Source organism: Pelmatolapia mariae, linkage group LG9, assembly GCF_036321145.2.
Source record: "Pelmatolapia mariae isolate MD_Pm_ZW linkage group LG9, Pm_UMD_F_2, whole genome shotgun sequence".
NCBI classification, from domain to species: domain Eukaryota; kingdom Metazoa; phylum Chordata; class Actinopteri; order Cichliformes; family Cichlidae; genus Pelmatolapia; species Pelmatolapia mariae.
Window position 1 is genome coordinate 24,724,515 of NC_086235.1, and position 15,189 is coordinate 24,739,703.

Genomic DNA, 15,189 nt, shown 5'->3' on the forward strand with positions numbered 1-15,189 from the left:
GATGAACTCCTCTACCCAGGTAAGCTAGCGCATTACAGCCCGTCAGGTTTTTCTCGAAATAAATGCAGCTAATAATTCACTTCTGTTGTGTTTGTGCCGAATCGACACTACGGCACCGACCGATACATTTTTTGTTATTTTTACGGGGGCTAAAAAACGTGAAACAAGCCACCTGCAGAAGCAGCGCCTGTCTCCGCTGACCAATAGCGGCGCAGTTCAGAGTTCGGAGCCGAGCGGAAGTTGTTGGCTGCTTCTAGCCTGCCATCCCTGCAAGTGCATGTAGCCTTTAGCAGGCTAGCACGCTTCTAAGCGCCTTTTTGGCCTTTTTGTCACTGAGGACCAAAAACGTGAAAATGTTCGGAGTGTGTGAAAGATGAAGCCGAGCGAGTCGAGGGGAATGATTTTCACCGGTGTTGCCTCTGAAACTGGGGATAAGAGCACGTAAAGACACCCGGAAGTGTTGTTGAAGGTAACGAGCTTGCTATTGTAGCTTACTCTGGGTGAATGATAAAGCTATGTCAGGTGCGAAATGTGTGGCTAACAGCAAACGTGTGGTAAGATGACGTTATAGCTGTGTCTTTAGATGGTTAATCGTTGCTCTCTGATCAAATAACAGCCTCCATTCAGTATTCAGGGCGTTAGAAACGGGTTGCTTCGTAGCCTAGCTACCGTTACCGGCTATTTAAACAGGGGTAAGAACCGTCTCTTTTTATAATGTTTTTTCATTTAGCACAGCTTTAATGTGGTGGATGCTTTAGTGAATGCTATTCAGTGGTTTTACTCATGGCAGAATATCACTGACCACAACGTATACTGAGTGTATTTGAGTCAGAGTAGTGATCACTAGCAGTACTCATAGTTTAGAATGAAAAAAATGAAAAGAAGTCTTTAAAAGCATATGGGGAATCAGTGACATTAATCTGTGCATGCTCAATAACGACTGTGCCTCCAGTATCGAAAATACTGCATCACTGAAACCTCGCCTGGTATTTTCACTTAAGTGTTTACTCTAAGACCTCTTGTTTGCTTTGCACTGCCTGCAAGGATAGTTTGCATACTCAAATAATAGAGAATATGGCTTAATTTAGTCGCCTCATTTCAGCACAGTTCCCTTGGTGTAACGTGTTCAACAGGTCTTTCTCTTGATGGCACTGCCACTCTGGTTATTTTTTTTACTGTCATCATAAAAATGACCCAGTGAATGGTCACCATCTCTTACATGAGGTGATGAAAACTCAGCTCCAGGCTTAGTTTATCCGCCCCATCCTTCATTTTCTACTTTGGAATATTAGGTTAGCCTGCCTAATGCTAGTTTCTCAACTGCATGCAGTTTGAAGGGTGTATCAATCTGCATTTCGTATACACAGTAATGATGAAATGCCTCTCTGAGCTCTTTCCCTTCTTATCAAAGCTGCAGTCTGTGCTTTATGCCGAAGCATCATAAAGGAGGAGCATCAAATCTTTCTTTATGTCCCCGCAGCTTCCAGCAGGCGCCGACACAATGAGTGCCAAATATGGCCTGGTGGGCTACAACAGTTCACGGAAGCACATTTCAATCTCCATCCCCTCGTCTACAGAGGTGATGTCACCTCATATAAAGTCTGTGGAGGAGCTGAGGGTTCTGGGGATCAACCTGAGCAGCTTAAGTGCACCCACACAGTTCTTTATTTGTGTGGCTGGAGTCTTCTTCTTTTACCTCGTGTATGGATACTTACAGGTAACGGGGATTACGATCCTTCTTATACACACACACGTATAGTAATACAGTAAAAATGCAGTAATTACATATGTTATTCAAAGTGATAACATGTGAATATATTGATTAAATAAAACTGAGACAAGGCTATTAAGGGTGTTTTGTTATGTCTTTATATTCGTCCCTCAATATAGGAGTTAATATTTTCTGTGGAAGGATTCAAGCCCTTTGGTTGGTACCTCACTCTGGTCCAGTTTGGCTTCTACTCCATGTTTGGATTAGTAGAGCTTCAGCTCACACAGGACAAACGCAGAAGGTATGATAACAGATGATGCTTTGCCCCCCAGAAGACAGCCTTTACTGTAAAACACATTTTGTGTCTGACTTTTTCTTCCTTGTTTTTTTTTTTTTTTAATTTCATCTCCTCCAGGATACCAGGGAAGACCTATATGATTATAGCATTTTTAACGGTGGGCACTATGGGCCTGTCAAATACCTCTTTGGGCTACTTGAACTACCCTACACAGGTCATCTTCAAGTGCTGTAAACTCATCCCAGTCATGATTGGAGGAGTGTTTATACAAGGTCAGCTTCCTATGTTGATACATATTTACAGTGTGCGCATTGTGTGTATTTTGGTTCCTGCTCTGCAAAGTCTTCATCCTTGCTACTAGATGATCCACAGGCATCAGTATTGCAGCTCTCTGTAACCAGTCCTATGCCTTTCTCATTGTAAAATAATTTGAGGGGATTTCCTGTGTTATGTAAACTGTTCAACAAATTAAAGGATTTTTTGCATTTGGCTAGAGTCAGTATCACTACTGATGACATGAGATGATACCTTGACCCTACAGAAGTTGTACAGTTAGTCCAACTCCTCCAGGATGACACATTAATACGTTTGATTGCCACAAGGTTTGCTATGCTTCCCAGCACAGTCTTAAAAGCGTGGGTGAGACAGTTACTTTAGGAGAGCTGAACATGACCGTAGAATATGCATAACCCGTCAGCTGAACTGGTATCTGCTCCTTTGTGCTGGATGTGCAGAGCTACAAAAAGAGACCTCCAGAAGCCATTGGCGTGACCAAATTATAAGAAACAAATTTCATGAGATTGGCAGGAGGGACTGACATCCTCTAGACAACTAGCTCTCTCGATGGGAGCAGAGAGCATGTACCTTGAGTACATGTGACAGATGTGAAAGGGTCTCGATTAGCTGTGGAGAACTTTATGGTGCCTGAAACATCGTGCAGCATGACTGGTTGGGTGGTGGGTCAGTGATGGTTGGGGAGGCAAATCCATGGAGGGACACACAGACATCTACAGGCTAGTGAGCAGCACCCTGGCTGCCATTAGGTATCAGGATAATATCCTTGGACTATTAGTAGATTCTGTGTTGGTGCAATGGGTCCTTTGGTCCTCTTGGTCCACATCAATGCCCGGCCTCATGCAGTGAGAATTTATAGGCAGGTCCTGGAGGAGTAAGTAAGTGATAACATTGACGAATCTCGCCTGACCTAAATCTAAGAGAACACCTCTGGGACATTATGTTCCTGTCCATCTTATGCTGCCAAGTTGCACCTGAGATTGTCCAGGAGCTCTGTGATGCAATGGTTCAGAACTGGGAGGGGATCCCCCCCCAAGACACCATCCTTCATCTCCATTAGCAGCATTCCCCTGATATTGTCAGGGATGCATACAAGCACATGGGGGCTCCTTTTATTCCTAACACATTATCCAGTCCTATCTGTATTATTTTTTCCCCACTGGGATTTGGTTTGTTTTCAAAGTGTTCCTTTAACTTTTTTGAATGGTATATTTATTTAGTCTGGTATTTGTTTTTTGGGTTGGCATATAAAAGCTTAATTGGTCTTGTTCAAATGTAAATCAACAGTTAGGGTCAGCTTAAAGGTTCCTGCTTTCAGGAGATCCCCTCAGAGCATGCATCTGTTACTGTAATCTCTTAAGTTTTCATCATTTCAACAAAACTGTAATTATACATGTAGCTCAAATCTGTTGGCACATGAGTAGGGATGGGTATTGATAAGATTTTCACGATTCCGATTCCATTTTCGATTCTGTTTAACAATTCGATTCTTTATCGATTCTCTTATCGATTCTCTTATCGATTCTTTTTAAAAAAGGAGAACACTAAGGTCGATTAGCTTAGAACTTTGTTTTATATCTTCTCTTTGAACAAGATAGAAATTTAGGAGTAACATGGCCTTACAAACCCAACAGTGAGATCTTAAGAGATCCACAGCCTATGGCTCTTCAATGGGGTGTCACAGGGTCCCCATGAAAAAAAATTGTAAATGTGAAACAATAAAATAAATATTCTTCTGTAGCAATAACAAAGTATAACATAAATTATTCTGTAGCAATTACACAAGAATATCCAGTAATGTCCCTGCCTACAATTAAACACATTCACTTACCGAAAATCGAGGGCATCTGCTGTGGCAAATGGGTGCAAACCTTTGACCACAAACTTAGTCACTGCTCGGTGACATTCGTCTATCCTGGCCTGAAAGGAGACGCTACCGGTAGACTGCAGCGAGAACTGCCAGCATCTGAGCCAGCCAGACTCTGTCTCTCTCATCATGGTCACCTAAATGCAACGCACAGTAATGGCAGGTTTTGTAATAAGGCAGATCGCGCTAACATAATATGCACTGTTAGTTGATTATTTACCTGCCGCATTAACAGGAGAGGACGTGCAAACGTTAATGCTGCTGCTGGTTTGAGATTCAGGAGTCCGGAGCAGAATTAAAAACACGACATTCATTTAAGGTCATCGCGTGTTTTGTGAGCAAATGCTTTTGCATATTCGTAGTGTTTCCTCCCTTAAATGAAATATCTACTTTGCAAGTATTGCAAGTTGCCCTGTTGTCATCCGTTCTCGTAAAGTATAACCAAACTTTTGAGCATTTGAGCCACCATGTTTCCTGCCAGGTAAATGACACTCCGCAACGTGGTGACGTCATTCGGGGCGACTGGAATCGATAAGGGAATCATTTGCAAAAATGGCAAACAATTCCAAGGAATTGAAACAGTGGGAACCGGTTCTCAACAAGAACCGGGTTTCGATACCCATCCCTACACATGAGGTAACAGTCTTTTCAAAATAACTGAAAATGAAGATTTTTTTTTTATTGTTCAGAATATAATAGAAGTGAATGTTACATCATAATTTACAGGGGGGGAAAAAGTAGATTCATTTTTTCACCTCATTTCATTCATCACATATTTCCTTTGAAGCAGTGACCACCTTTCAACTTTCAGTGCATCCTTTTCATCCGCGTCTGTTGTTTTCTGTCGTGAGGGCCCGGTCGGCAGTACGTGCAGTTTCTTCCCCGCTCTTACTTCTGTCTGTCCTTTCATCCTCACACTGGCCTTCACAAGGTTCAACGTCCTGAACGTGAGAAGGGTTTCGTGCATTTTTTTTGATTTCTTTATGTTTTTTCACCCGCCTCCTTGCGTCTCTCTGGATGAATAGATGTGAGGACCACGGTCCCTCAAGGGGGCCGAGTGGAAAACAGAATTTGTTCACTCCAAATGCAAAGAGGAAAGAAAGTGGGAGAGAGGGATGGATGAACGGATGGATGGATGGATGGAGGCAGGGGTGTGGGGGTGCATCTGATGTGAGGCCCTTCAAAGACGAGTCAGGGAATCAAAGCCGACCACAACCTGATGCCACGTCCCCCTGTCAACCTCAAGGCATCCATCCGTCAGCCTGTTTTTGAAAGACTCCTTCATCCTGTTGTTTTATTTCCCCCCACGTTTTTTTCATTTTCACAGGTTTTTTTTTTCCTTTTTCATTCTTGCATGCACAGCCCAAGAAACTTTGAGTTGTGAACAATATCCGTTGCAAAAACTTTCTTTAGTGATGTTTTTTTACTTCAGTCCAATGTCAACTTCTGTTTATTAAAGGTGGGTCGTCATCTTTCAAAGACTTCTTTGTAAGCTGTGCTTGAGGGGAAACTCTCTGTTTGGTTTATTGTGCCTGGGATGTTTTAAAGTGTTACACATATCATACATTAAAGTGTAGATTTCATGCTGGTGTAGTTTTAAAAACTTTGCCTGATTTTTGTAGGTGACAAGTAAAAGAAATGGGTTTAGATTTAAGGCTTGAAAAATAAAAATATAAGATATTTTAAATAACGTTTTCCTCCATCTTTATGTCCCAGGTAAACGCTATAATGTGGCTGATGTGTCTGCTGCTCTCTGCATGAGTCTGGGACTCATCTGGTTTACCCTAGCAGACAGCAAAGTGGCCCCCAACTTCAATGTCACAGGTATTTCCTTTGAGATCCACCTGCAAACTCAGATGGTTTTCGAACAGAGGCTCCTATACAAATACAGAGGTGTTGGATGAGTACATTAAAGTGCATTAAAGACACTGTATATATGACTGTACATCTCCATAATGTAGCTGCTGACGTCTGTCACAGGTTCTTTCCCTTTTACTCTTGGATCACTGAATTGTGGCTGGAAACTTTTATTTTAGTGCATAAACTGTCTATTTGTGCTCCATGAACTTCTAGAATAATATTATAATATATTTAGTTAAAGCACCTTGAGGCAGCTGTTTGAAATTGAGTAGTTTGCTAATGTTTCCCCTTCTGAATGGTTACATGTGCATGTTTCTGTGCACGCAGGTGTCCTTCTCATCTCCCTGGCACTGTGTGCAGATGCTGCCATTGGAAACGTGCAAGAGAAAGCCATGAAACTCCATAACGGCTCCAACTCTGAAATGGTACACTAGTGAAATAATATAAATCCAAAGGCATTTTGATAGGATCACACATTGTTGGAGAAAAATCCAGAATGCTTTGGTAGATGGTGTGATTGAAAGTACTTCTGTTCTATGTTGTGGTAATGCTGCATTTTGTCGCTCACAGGTGCTGTACTCGTACTCCATTGGTTTTGTCTACATACTGGTGGGCCTGCTGTGTGTTGGTGGGCTGGGACCGGCCGTAGCATTCTGCTCAGAGGTGAATGTACCTGAAAATGATGTGATTACACATTCCTAGCTTTTAGTGGGATTGTTTGCTTTATGTTTTCAACCGTTAGCATTGGAAGGAATGTGAAATCAGATCCTTTTAGGACTAATGTGTCAGGATGCTGTTTTTTGTATTTCAGCGTTAACCTTGTAGATTGATGATGTTTTCCAGTAGCACAGGGTTGCAGTTTTTGGTGTTTTTTCATCTGGACCCTATTCGTTTATCTGTTCTCCACTCTTTCCTTCTCAGCATCCCGTGAAGACATATGGTTACGCGTTCTTCTTCTCTCTTACGGGTTATTTTGGGATCTCCTTTGTGCTGGCCTTAATCAAGCTCTTTGGGGCTTTGGTTGCTGTAACAGGTCAGAGTCGCAGTTTATAAAGTTTTCCTCAGAATTGTTTTATCTCGTGTAAAAACAGCATTGATGGCATAAACGGCAAATAGTCATATTTCAGCCTGTGCCACACAATTATATAGATAAAAAAATTACCACTATCTTAACCCAGGATGTTTGTCTTTTCTTAGTCATATTTTAAAAGTAATTAAGTAAAGAAATGTAACGAGTGTCACTGATGGTAACGCATCTGTGTGGGTTTCTGTGCAGTGACCACTGGGAGGAAGGCCATGACTATCGTACTTTCCTTCATGTTCTTTGCAAAACCCTTCACTTTCCAGTAAGTACCACCACCTTTTGACTTAAAACACTTTCCTCCTAGTTTAAAGTAAGTCTACAGTGTGACCGCTGACCCCCTCTTTTGACTAATAAAAAACTTGATCTGGCTTCTCTGCCCCTGGTTTTTATGTCCTCAGTCCATTTGCAGACCTCGAGTTTTCCTCCGCTCCTTCAGTTTGTCCTTCCCTCTTTTGTTCACCCTCTCACTCGCCCTCTGCGCTGTCAGAGAGTGAATCTGCTGCTCCGTTGTTCAGTGACTCTTGAAAACTGTGTGTGTGTGTATCACGAAACAGAAAAACTTTTGTGTGTCATCGCAGCCAAATTTATTCTCCCTCCAGCTGGTGTGTGCCCTCACCCTTAACTGGACTCAGTCCCTTTTTATGGCAACAGCTAACACTTTTTAAAACCAAAAGACTGCAGTACTACTGTGTGTTATCAGTAAATGGCAGATTTAACCAAATTTATAAATACTAATTGCATCAATTTCTGAAGAGTTGTATGAGATACAACACCTGTATTACACCTGGTTTGCATGTGTTTGATAGGGCAGCAGCATTGGTCCACCGTGTCAGCAAAACTCAACTTCACTCAAACTGTCCAAAAAAAAAAAAGTTATGTGTTATTATTTTAACAATGCCCTGTGGATTTTTGTGCACGCAAACCTTTGCCCAGTGTTGCTCATTAGGACAGACTATATCCTTGCATTTCTGTGGAAAGCAGATATTTATCCATTTATTAACCTTTTACATCATTCAGCTGAAGCCACAAACTTCTCGGGGTGTCTTAAGTCTTCCCACATTAGTTGTATAAAACATCTAACCTCTCCGTCTTTGCCCTCGTCAGGTACATCTGGGGCGGCCTTCTGGTGCTCTTTGGAATTTTTTTGAATGTTTACAGTAAAAACAAGGACAAAATGAAGCTTCCCTCCATCAAGGACCTCAGGAGCTGGCTGCTGGCGGGAAAGAAAGTCCGATTTCTTTCACAAAACGTGTAGGAGACACTCAAGAGGTTCGGTGGAAGTCCTGTGCCGACAGACCACTTCTCTCTGCTACTTCCGGGATGAAATACCCACAGGATGTGCTGAAGCATATGCCGGGCCTCATCACCACTAATATTGAGCCAAAGATGGGCACACAGGGTTCGACCTCCAATCAGCCTCACAGACAGCTGATAATAATCAAACTGTGGGAGAGGGAGTCGCTGTATTCCACCTGCGTACCAGGACACCGCTGGTTAACCGAAGTGGCACTGTCTGCAGGAAAATGAAGGAACTGCGTTTTAAAAGGGGATCAATGCCTAGTGGGATCTTGTGAAGCAATGCTTCAAAGCCCCACTGAAACTTTTTTTCCAATGTGTTGTACAACACTGAAGACATGCAGTATGAGACTTTCTAAAGGGAAGCCAGCTCATTAGCTCACCAAATTGCACAGTTTTGCACTGGAATTGAGTGAAACACTTTAACCCTCGAGTGGTTGGAGCAAAAATGAAATGTTTGAAAGAACGAGTACAGAGATACGTGGTAATCTGTATCATGTGTGAAATTACTGTCACCCATCTTAAAATAATACATATTGATTTTTTTTTTTTAAGTATATTGGCCCCTGCATGTGCCAGAAAGATGGAAGAAAATGTTTTTCAGGACCTTCTTTATAAAAGTGGCTTTCATAAGTTTTGTTTGTTTGTTTGTTTTGGGTTTCTTGGGCTAATCTATATGTGACTCGAACCTTAATTCATAATGTGTGTTATGTGCGATGGTCACATTTTTGGGAGTCAGTCACTCCTGGACATCAACAGCTGCCATAATTTGCTAACCATACGTTTGGGTCAAAGGGTAAAGCTCTTTTTACAATAAAATATGTATTTAGTAATTACAGTGGTGGTGTTTTCTTTTTCTTTTCTTTTTTTTTGTCAGCCAGCCCTTATTCTCTCCTTTTGCACCACTTGAGAGAAGAGTTGAAATGTTGCCAAAATGTGTGTGTGTTTATCCATCCAGTGGCCTTGGGCGTGTTTGATTAGGAGTCCTGAAAAAAGAGAGCACTGCTAGACGGAAAATAAACAGCAGTCTTCACAGCGCTGAGGCTGTCCTATTCATTTGGATCCATCGTGTGTGTGTGTATCACATAAATACCAGTTCAGTTTCTCTAAATCATGGCATGATAAAGCTCACACCTGGTTCATCCTCAGGCAAACCGCTGCTTCCCCTGCAGGGCTATTAAAGCGTTTTTGGTCTGGATTTATAACCGGTTTTATTTTTAACTCTTGTGGTTAAAAAGATTACTCGACTGACATTAGTGCGACTGCCAGTACATTCAGGACAGTGGTGTACTGCTGTTTTTCACACATTCATACAAACACACACCCGTCTCTGAATCTCTGGTTTTAGCTTCATATCTGTGCATCTGGTTTTAATCCAGATTCAGTATCCAGTCATCACCCCGGAGATCTGTGCTCGTCCGGTCTTATTCACTCAGTATTGTGCTTTTAGCCCCGCTTAACTGCACGGCTCTTTTGATGTAAAGCACTGGATGATGTGAACAATGCTGGTGTCTGTCAGTATTGTGGAAATATTGTGAGGCAAGTGTATCCTTTCATAGAGGTTTTATCATACCCTCTTCTGCACCTGCTCACTTTCATTGTGCTCCATACAGGCTCCAAGGAGCTTGTCGTTTTTCAGGCCTCATTCAGAACAAATAGACCTCTACAGTTTTCACAGTTAATGTGTAGGCTTTTAGTCTAACAATCACATCTGTGCAAACTTTACAAAGTGGTTAGACAATGCAGTTGGACTGAGGATCATCCATCTGATCAGATGTTTCCCTCTCATTTAAAAGAATTGCGCCGCAGTAGTGCTCATTTTATCGCCAATGTCGGTAGTGAAACTGTGGCCGCGGCGGTGTTTCAAGTAGCCTACGAACACGGTGAAAATGTTTGAGAAGTCTGTCCCTCATTATCATTTTGTGTTGTACGCGCGTGTCTCCGGCGTGCTGTGAAATGACGGAGACTTGCCAGCTCAGCAGGAGACGGGCTGAGTGTGGCTCTCTCTGTGATCCTAATAGAGGTCCCGATATTACAGTCTCACTTCCAGGCGGGAAACCTAACGCTGGGCCAATTAGTAATTTGGTATTTCATAAAACTTGGCAGCTTGTGTGTGATGACAAACTGACAGAAATCTTCCCTCCTCCGGGGAACCTTTGGTAGTGCAGCAGTACACACACACACACACACACAGAGGACTGCTAAGTTTTCTTCTACAGCAAAATGGCAAGTGTTGCGCAGATTGAGAGCACATAACTCAATTGGAAAGAGAAAATTACTTTGGATGCTTTCTTGTTTGGCTGTAGATTTGAGTTTCACACAGACAAGAAAATTGGAGGAAAAACAGATGTTTTTTTTTTCCTTTTCTTTCTTTTTTTTAAAGCCCGCCTTGCTTTAATACTGTCTTTGTATGATTGATGGGCAGCGAAACAGTCCATTAGAGGTTGAGGGGTCATGTTACGGGTTAAAAACATTAGTTTGCCATTACATACATTCGATGTGCGGCGTACAGAACTGCTTTATCGCTATGGGAAAGGCTATTCTCCTCCAGCTCCCTGAAAGGTCATTATGGGATGGGAAAGCCCAGTTGACCCAAGGCAAAGTACATCATTTGTCTTTTAGCACCGAGAGAACACACCTAACGAAGCCGGCTGACCCCTGTTAGAACGGTTAGGTTTTTTGCCATTTTTCAAAGCCACAGAGGAATTTGCCATCCACCGAAGTCAGCTATTTTATTTTAACTCGTGTACTTTTGCGTTATTTTGTTGTGCTGTCTAGTAATAAGTGAGTTTAGGTGGTTAGTTTTTCTTTAAATGTTGACAGGCTGTTTGAAATTCTAAATTTAAAGCAAACATCCAAGAACAGGAAACCGTTTCATTGTAAGATAAATGCAGCTGCAGGCATCTGGGATAGCTCTTTTTTTTTCTCTATCCTTTACCCATTTCTTGTTCTTCATTTTACACCCCACACTTCCCAACAGACACACACAGACACCTGCTAACACACACATCCAACCAACCTCTGCTCTTGCACGGCTGAGGCCCTTCCTAATAAATAATGGGAGGTGTCCGCAGCTCATCATTCCCGCAAATAGGCTGCTATATAATATGCGGTCCACCTCAGATAGGTTGCTATATAATATGTGGTCAGACCGCGGCTGGCCACATAGGGGAGCGCTGGCAGAGCCATTCATTATGGGTGCTATGTGTCAGTGAGGGCAGTAAGGTGGCGAAGTGAGGGATATGCAGCTGCCCTCACACTGCTATTCACACACAGACACACACACACACACACACACACACACCAGATGACACAGTCCCTGTCATCCTGGGTTTAATGGGACACACACTCCCATTGTGCCTGTTATGCCTCTTTTAAAACATGAGAACAACCTGAGGTGGAATAGGCCCTTTTCACAGGAGTCATTCTAAGTCTTAGCAGGGTTAGCAGGGTAAACATGGGCGTAACTGGTAAAATGAATCAGTGTGTCGCAGATACCTGTGCTCTAAGACAATCTTAATGGAACAACACCACCACAGTTAACGTTGTTAATTTCTGATGGGACAAGGGCCTGAATAACAGCAGTGTAACGAGATGATATGAAGATGAGATAATATTGAAACTAAAATTCATTGATTTCTAAAAGAAAAATGTATTTTTAAAGGAAACAGTTTAGCATTTGGGGAAACTTGCAGCATATTCTGCTAATAGTGCTCGTGATTGGTAAATGGACTGGCACTTATGTAGTGTCTTTCTACTCAGTTGAATAATCGAAGCATTTTCTTACTGCAAGTCACATTCACACACATGCATTCAGACAGCATTCATATATCTATGCCTACACACTCTCTAACGTTCACACATACTCAGGCTCCGATGGACACCACAGGGGCAACTTGGGGTTCAAGTACCTTGCCCAAGAAAACATGGGCACGCACACCCAAGGAATCACCGACCGTCTGATTGGTAGCATGAATATGAAGCTACAACTAGCAACTAGCTAGCAAGACTCTGCCTGAACTTAACAAAAAAGTGAACTACTAGCACCTTAATGTATAAAAACTTAGACAGTAGATGTGGAATGCAAAGCATGCCTGAAGCTTCATATTATTTCAGTGCATTTCCACAACCTCACGTAGGATTATGTTACTATTTTTGGAAGAACATGCAGTACTTTCCTGTTTTGTCATCAGTGTGAGGTTGCCACAAGGCAGTGGAGTTTTTTGGGTTTTTTTCCCTTAATGCGTTTTCAAGGTGCTGTAAGGCAGATATTATCACCTTTGGACGGAGCTGACTAGCTGTTACTGCTCTTTGTGCTAAGCTGACCAGCTGCTGGCTGTAGCTGAAACATAGCCCCAAGGCTGATTCTCAGTAAAAGACCAAATTACATCTCCAAAATTCAAACTTCTGCACCGAATTAGAAATTTAAATGAGCTGAGGTTCGTTTAATAGCTTTCCCCCTTTTCTTAGGCCTTCTTTCTGTCATTCTCTCCCGTCTCCTCCTGATGCTCTCATTTCTTCTCTCATTATGTATCTTCTCTTTCCTTTCATTACCTTCCTTCACTCCACCTCCACCTCCCCACCTTTTCCTCCCTCTTTTCCTTCACTCTCCACAACAGCCTTGCTTCACACCTCTTCATCCTCCTGCCTCAGACTCATTACACCCCACCCACCCATACCAGCCAGCGCAAGAAGCTCTCCTCATATAATATGATGGCCATCTGCTAGGCTGAGCCATGCTTCTCAAAAAGCCCCAGGGCTGGATGTTTATCTGTCGTCCCCCTCGCAAACTCCTTTAAGGATGCGAAACATATCAGCAATCATCGCAGCTACAATTAGCACAGGTGCTCCTGAGCTGTAAAGTGATCAGGAGAAATGGGAGGAAACATAATTGAAGTGGATTAGAGCAGAGAAGTGGGAGGGAAAAAATGAAATAAAAATTCTGGAGGCTTGGACAGCAGCCCCCTTTTTTCCATACTGCTGTTTGAAATTCACTGTGCTGTGATTAAAACTGGTTCAGAGCGGCGGTGGAAGTCCTGGCAAGGAGTTTTGGTATTTAACAGCTGTCTAGTGTTTTTCTAGCCCACTGTTTTCTCAAATGTGGTCCTGTCACGTTGAAATATGGAGCTGGAGAGCGTGCCGGTGCCTTCTATAACCGAGATCGTGACTTTTTATGTATGAACTGCATGTATTTTTTTTTTATCGTTTTACCTAAGGAGCTTGACAGGACTGTGCGTGTGTGTGTTACTCTTAAGAGTCTGACAAACCAAGCCTTCATCTTGTCTTCATCTGCTGAAACGTGGCAGCAAACATTTGCGCACACACTTACAAAACCGTACTGTACAGCGCACACACGCACACATTCGCGCACACACCATTTTGGTTGCTCCAGCACGGTCGAAATATTCCACAGCAGTCACTCATGAAGAGAAATTCTTAATAATAAATATCCAGCCAATAATGAATGTGCTGCTGGCTGCAGTTGTCTTGGGGGCATAATATCTAATTTCCTCCCAATGTTTCATATCCCTACTCCTGCATGTCGACACAGTCCATCATTACACCCCAATGCAGGTTCCTATCACTTTTATTTATTTTTCAAATCAATATATAAATCAAAGCCTGGACAGATGAGATCCAATAAATTACAGAGTGCCGGACAAATGCAGAATGTTAACTGTGTGCCAGGAGAGGAGATTCCCATGGGTGCTGCCTGCTGCTGGTCTGTGTTGTGTGCTACAGTGAAATCTACTAAATGTCATATTAAATCACAGCTAACTTGAATATTACTCAGCGCTGTTTTTAATACAGGTGGAAAAACTCCTCCAAGGCCTTACGTGAATAAGTTTTGTGAAATTTCTTCCATCTGTTCTTATGATCTTTATATTTTATCTCATATCTTATTGAGTTAGTTATTTTATTTTTGCTAAAATAAAAAAAAATTAAGGATTAGACAAGCAAGTCACTGATGCTCCCTGAGGTTTAGGAGCAGTAGCGGAAACTGAGCCGTAGTGTAGGATTTGCAGCTGAATTGCCCAGTGAGGATCGATACCATTTTGCATCCCGTACCATCAGGCATTCGCTTAAATTTAACTGGGGGGATGCAAAACAGAGCAGCATAGTGATGATGCTCAGTACATCAGCCACAGCGTGTGAGTCACCTCCTCCTGGTCCAAGCTCAGCCACATGGAAAAACAGGAGGGTTAGTGGGAGAAGAGGACGAAATGGGGGCAAGTGCCCGGTGAAACAGAGCATAGAGAACAGTGGAGAAGACTCGCCTGCCCCATAAACCTCCGGCTGCCATGCTGAATTGTCACTGAGGACTCGCTTAGGTGCAGGGGGCTCACCAGTCAGCCGGGGTATAGACCCATAACATGAAGGGCGGGCTCACAAGACACACAGACTCAGAGCTATACCTGAGTGTAGCAATCTTCGCTATCAGCAGGGAATATGTTGCCATCAGGCCCCATAACATCAGAGCACACCTCGGCACTGACACCGCATGACATGCATATGTGCGGAGGCAGCGTGAGGCGATGCCGGGCCAGGCAGCACCGGGGGTTTGAAGGAGATTCCCACTGACAGTGGTCCAGTAGAGGGGGATGGGGATCCCCACTACAAAGGAAAAAGCAAAGCCACATAGGAATTAAGAACGAGAAAGAAAGGCTGATTTAATAGTTCCCTATAAATACATACCTCTAATATATAGCTGCTTCATTGTAGAAAAAAAGATATATATATATATATATATATATATATATATATATACTAAATACTTA

At 42.6% G+C, this 15,189-nt stretch overlaps 1 protein-coding gene across 1 annotated transcript; it reads left to right on the plus strand.

Moving 5' to 3' along the window:
- The first annotated feature begins 234 nt into the window (after nucleotides 1-234).
- slc35b3 (solute carrier family 35 member B3) lies at nucleotides 235-9,418 on the plus strand. Its single transcript, XM_063484384.1, has 10 exons — nucleotides 235-469; nucleotides 1,481-1,717; nucleotides 1,891-2,012; nucleotides 2,127-2,281; nucleotides 5,887-5,994; nucleotides 6,358-6,455; nucleotides 6,601-6,693; nucleotides 6,952-7,063; nucleotides 7,307-7,376; nucleotides 8,219-9,418. Exons 2-10 carry the CDS (start codon nucleotides 1,502-1,504, stop codon nucleotides 8,367-8,369), a joined length of 1,125 nt encoding a protein of 374 aa, XP_063340454.1. The 5' UTR covers nucleotides 235-469; nucleotides 1,481-1,501; the 3' UTR covers nucleotides 8,370-9,418.
- The last annotated feature ends 5,771 nt before the right edge of the window (nucleotides 9,419-15,189 follow it).

Excerpts from the sequence above, each read along its gene's own strand:
- slc35b3 (XM_063484384.1), top strand. The coding sequence starts at position 1,502 with ATGAGTGCCAAATATGGCCTGGTGGGCTACAACAGTTCACGGAAGCAC. Across the intron at positions 6,694-6,951 it reads CCGTAGCATTCTGCTCAGAG|CATCCCGTGAAGACATATGG; the intron begins GTGAATGTACCT and ends TTTCCTTCTCAG. Across the intron at positions 7,377-8,218 it reads GCAAAACCCTTCACTTTCCA|GTACATCTGGGGCGGCCTTC; the intron begins GTAAGTACCACC and ends TGCCCTCGTCAG.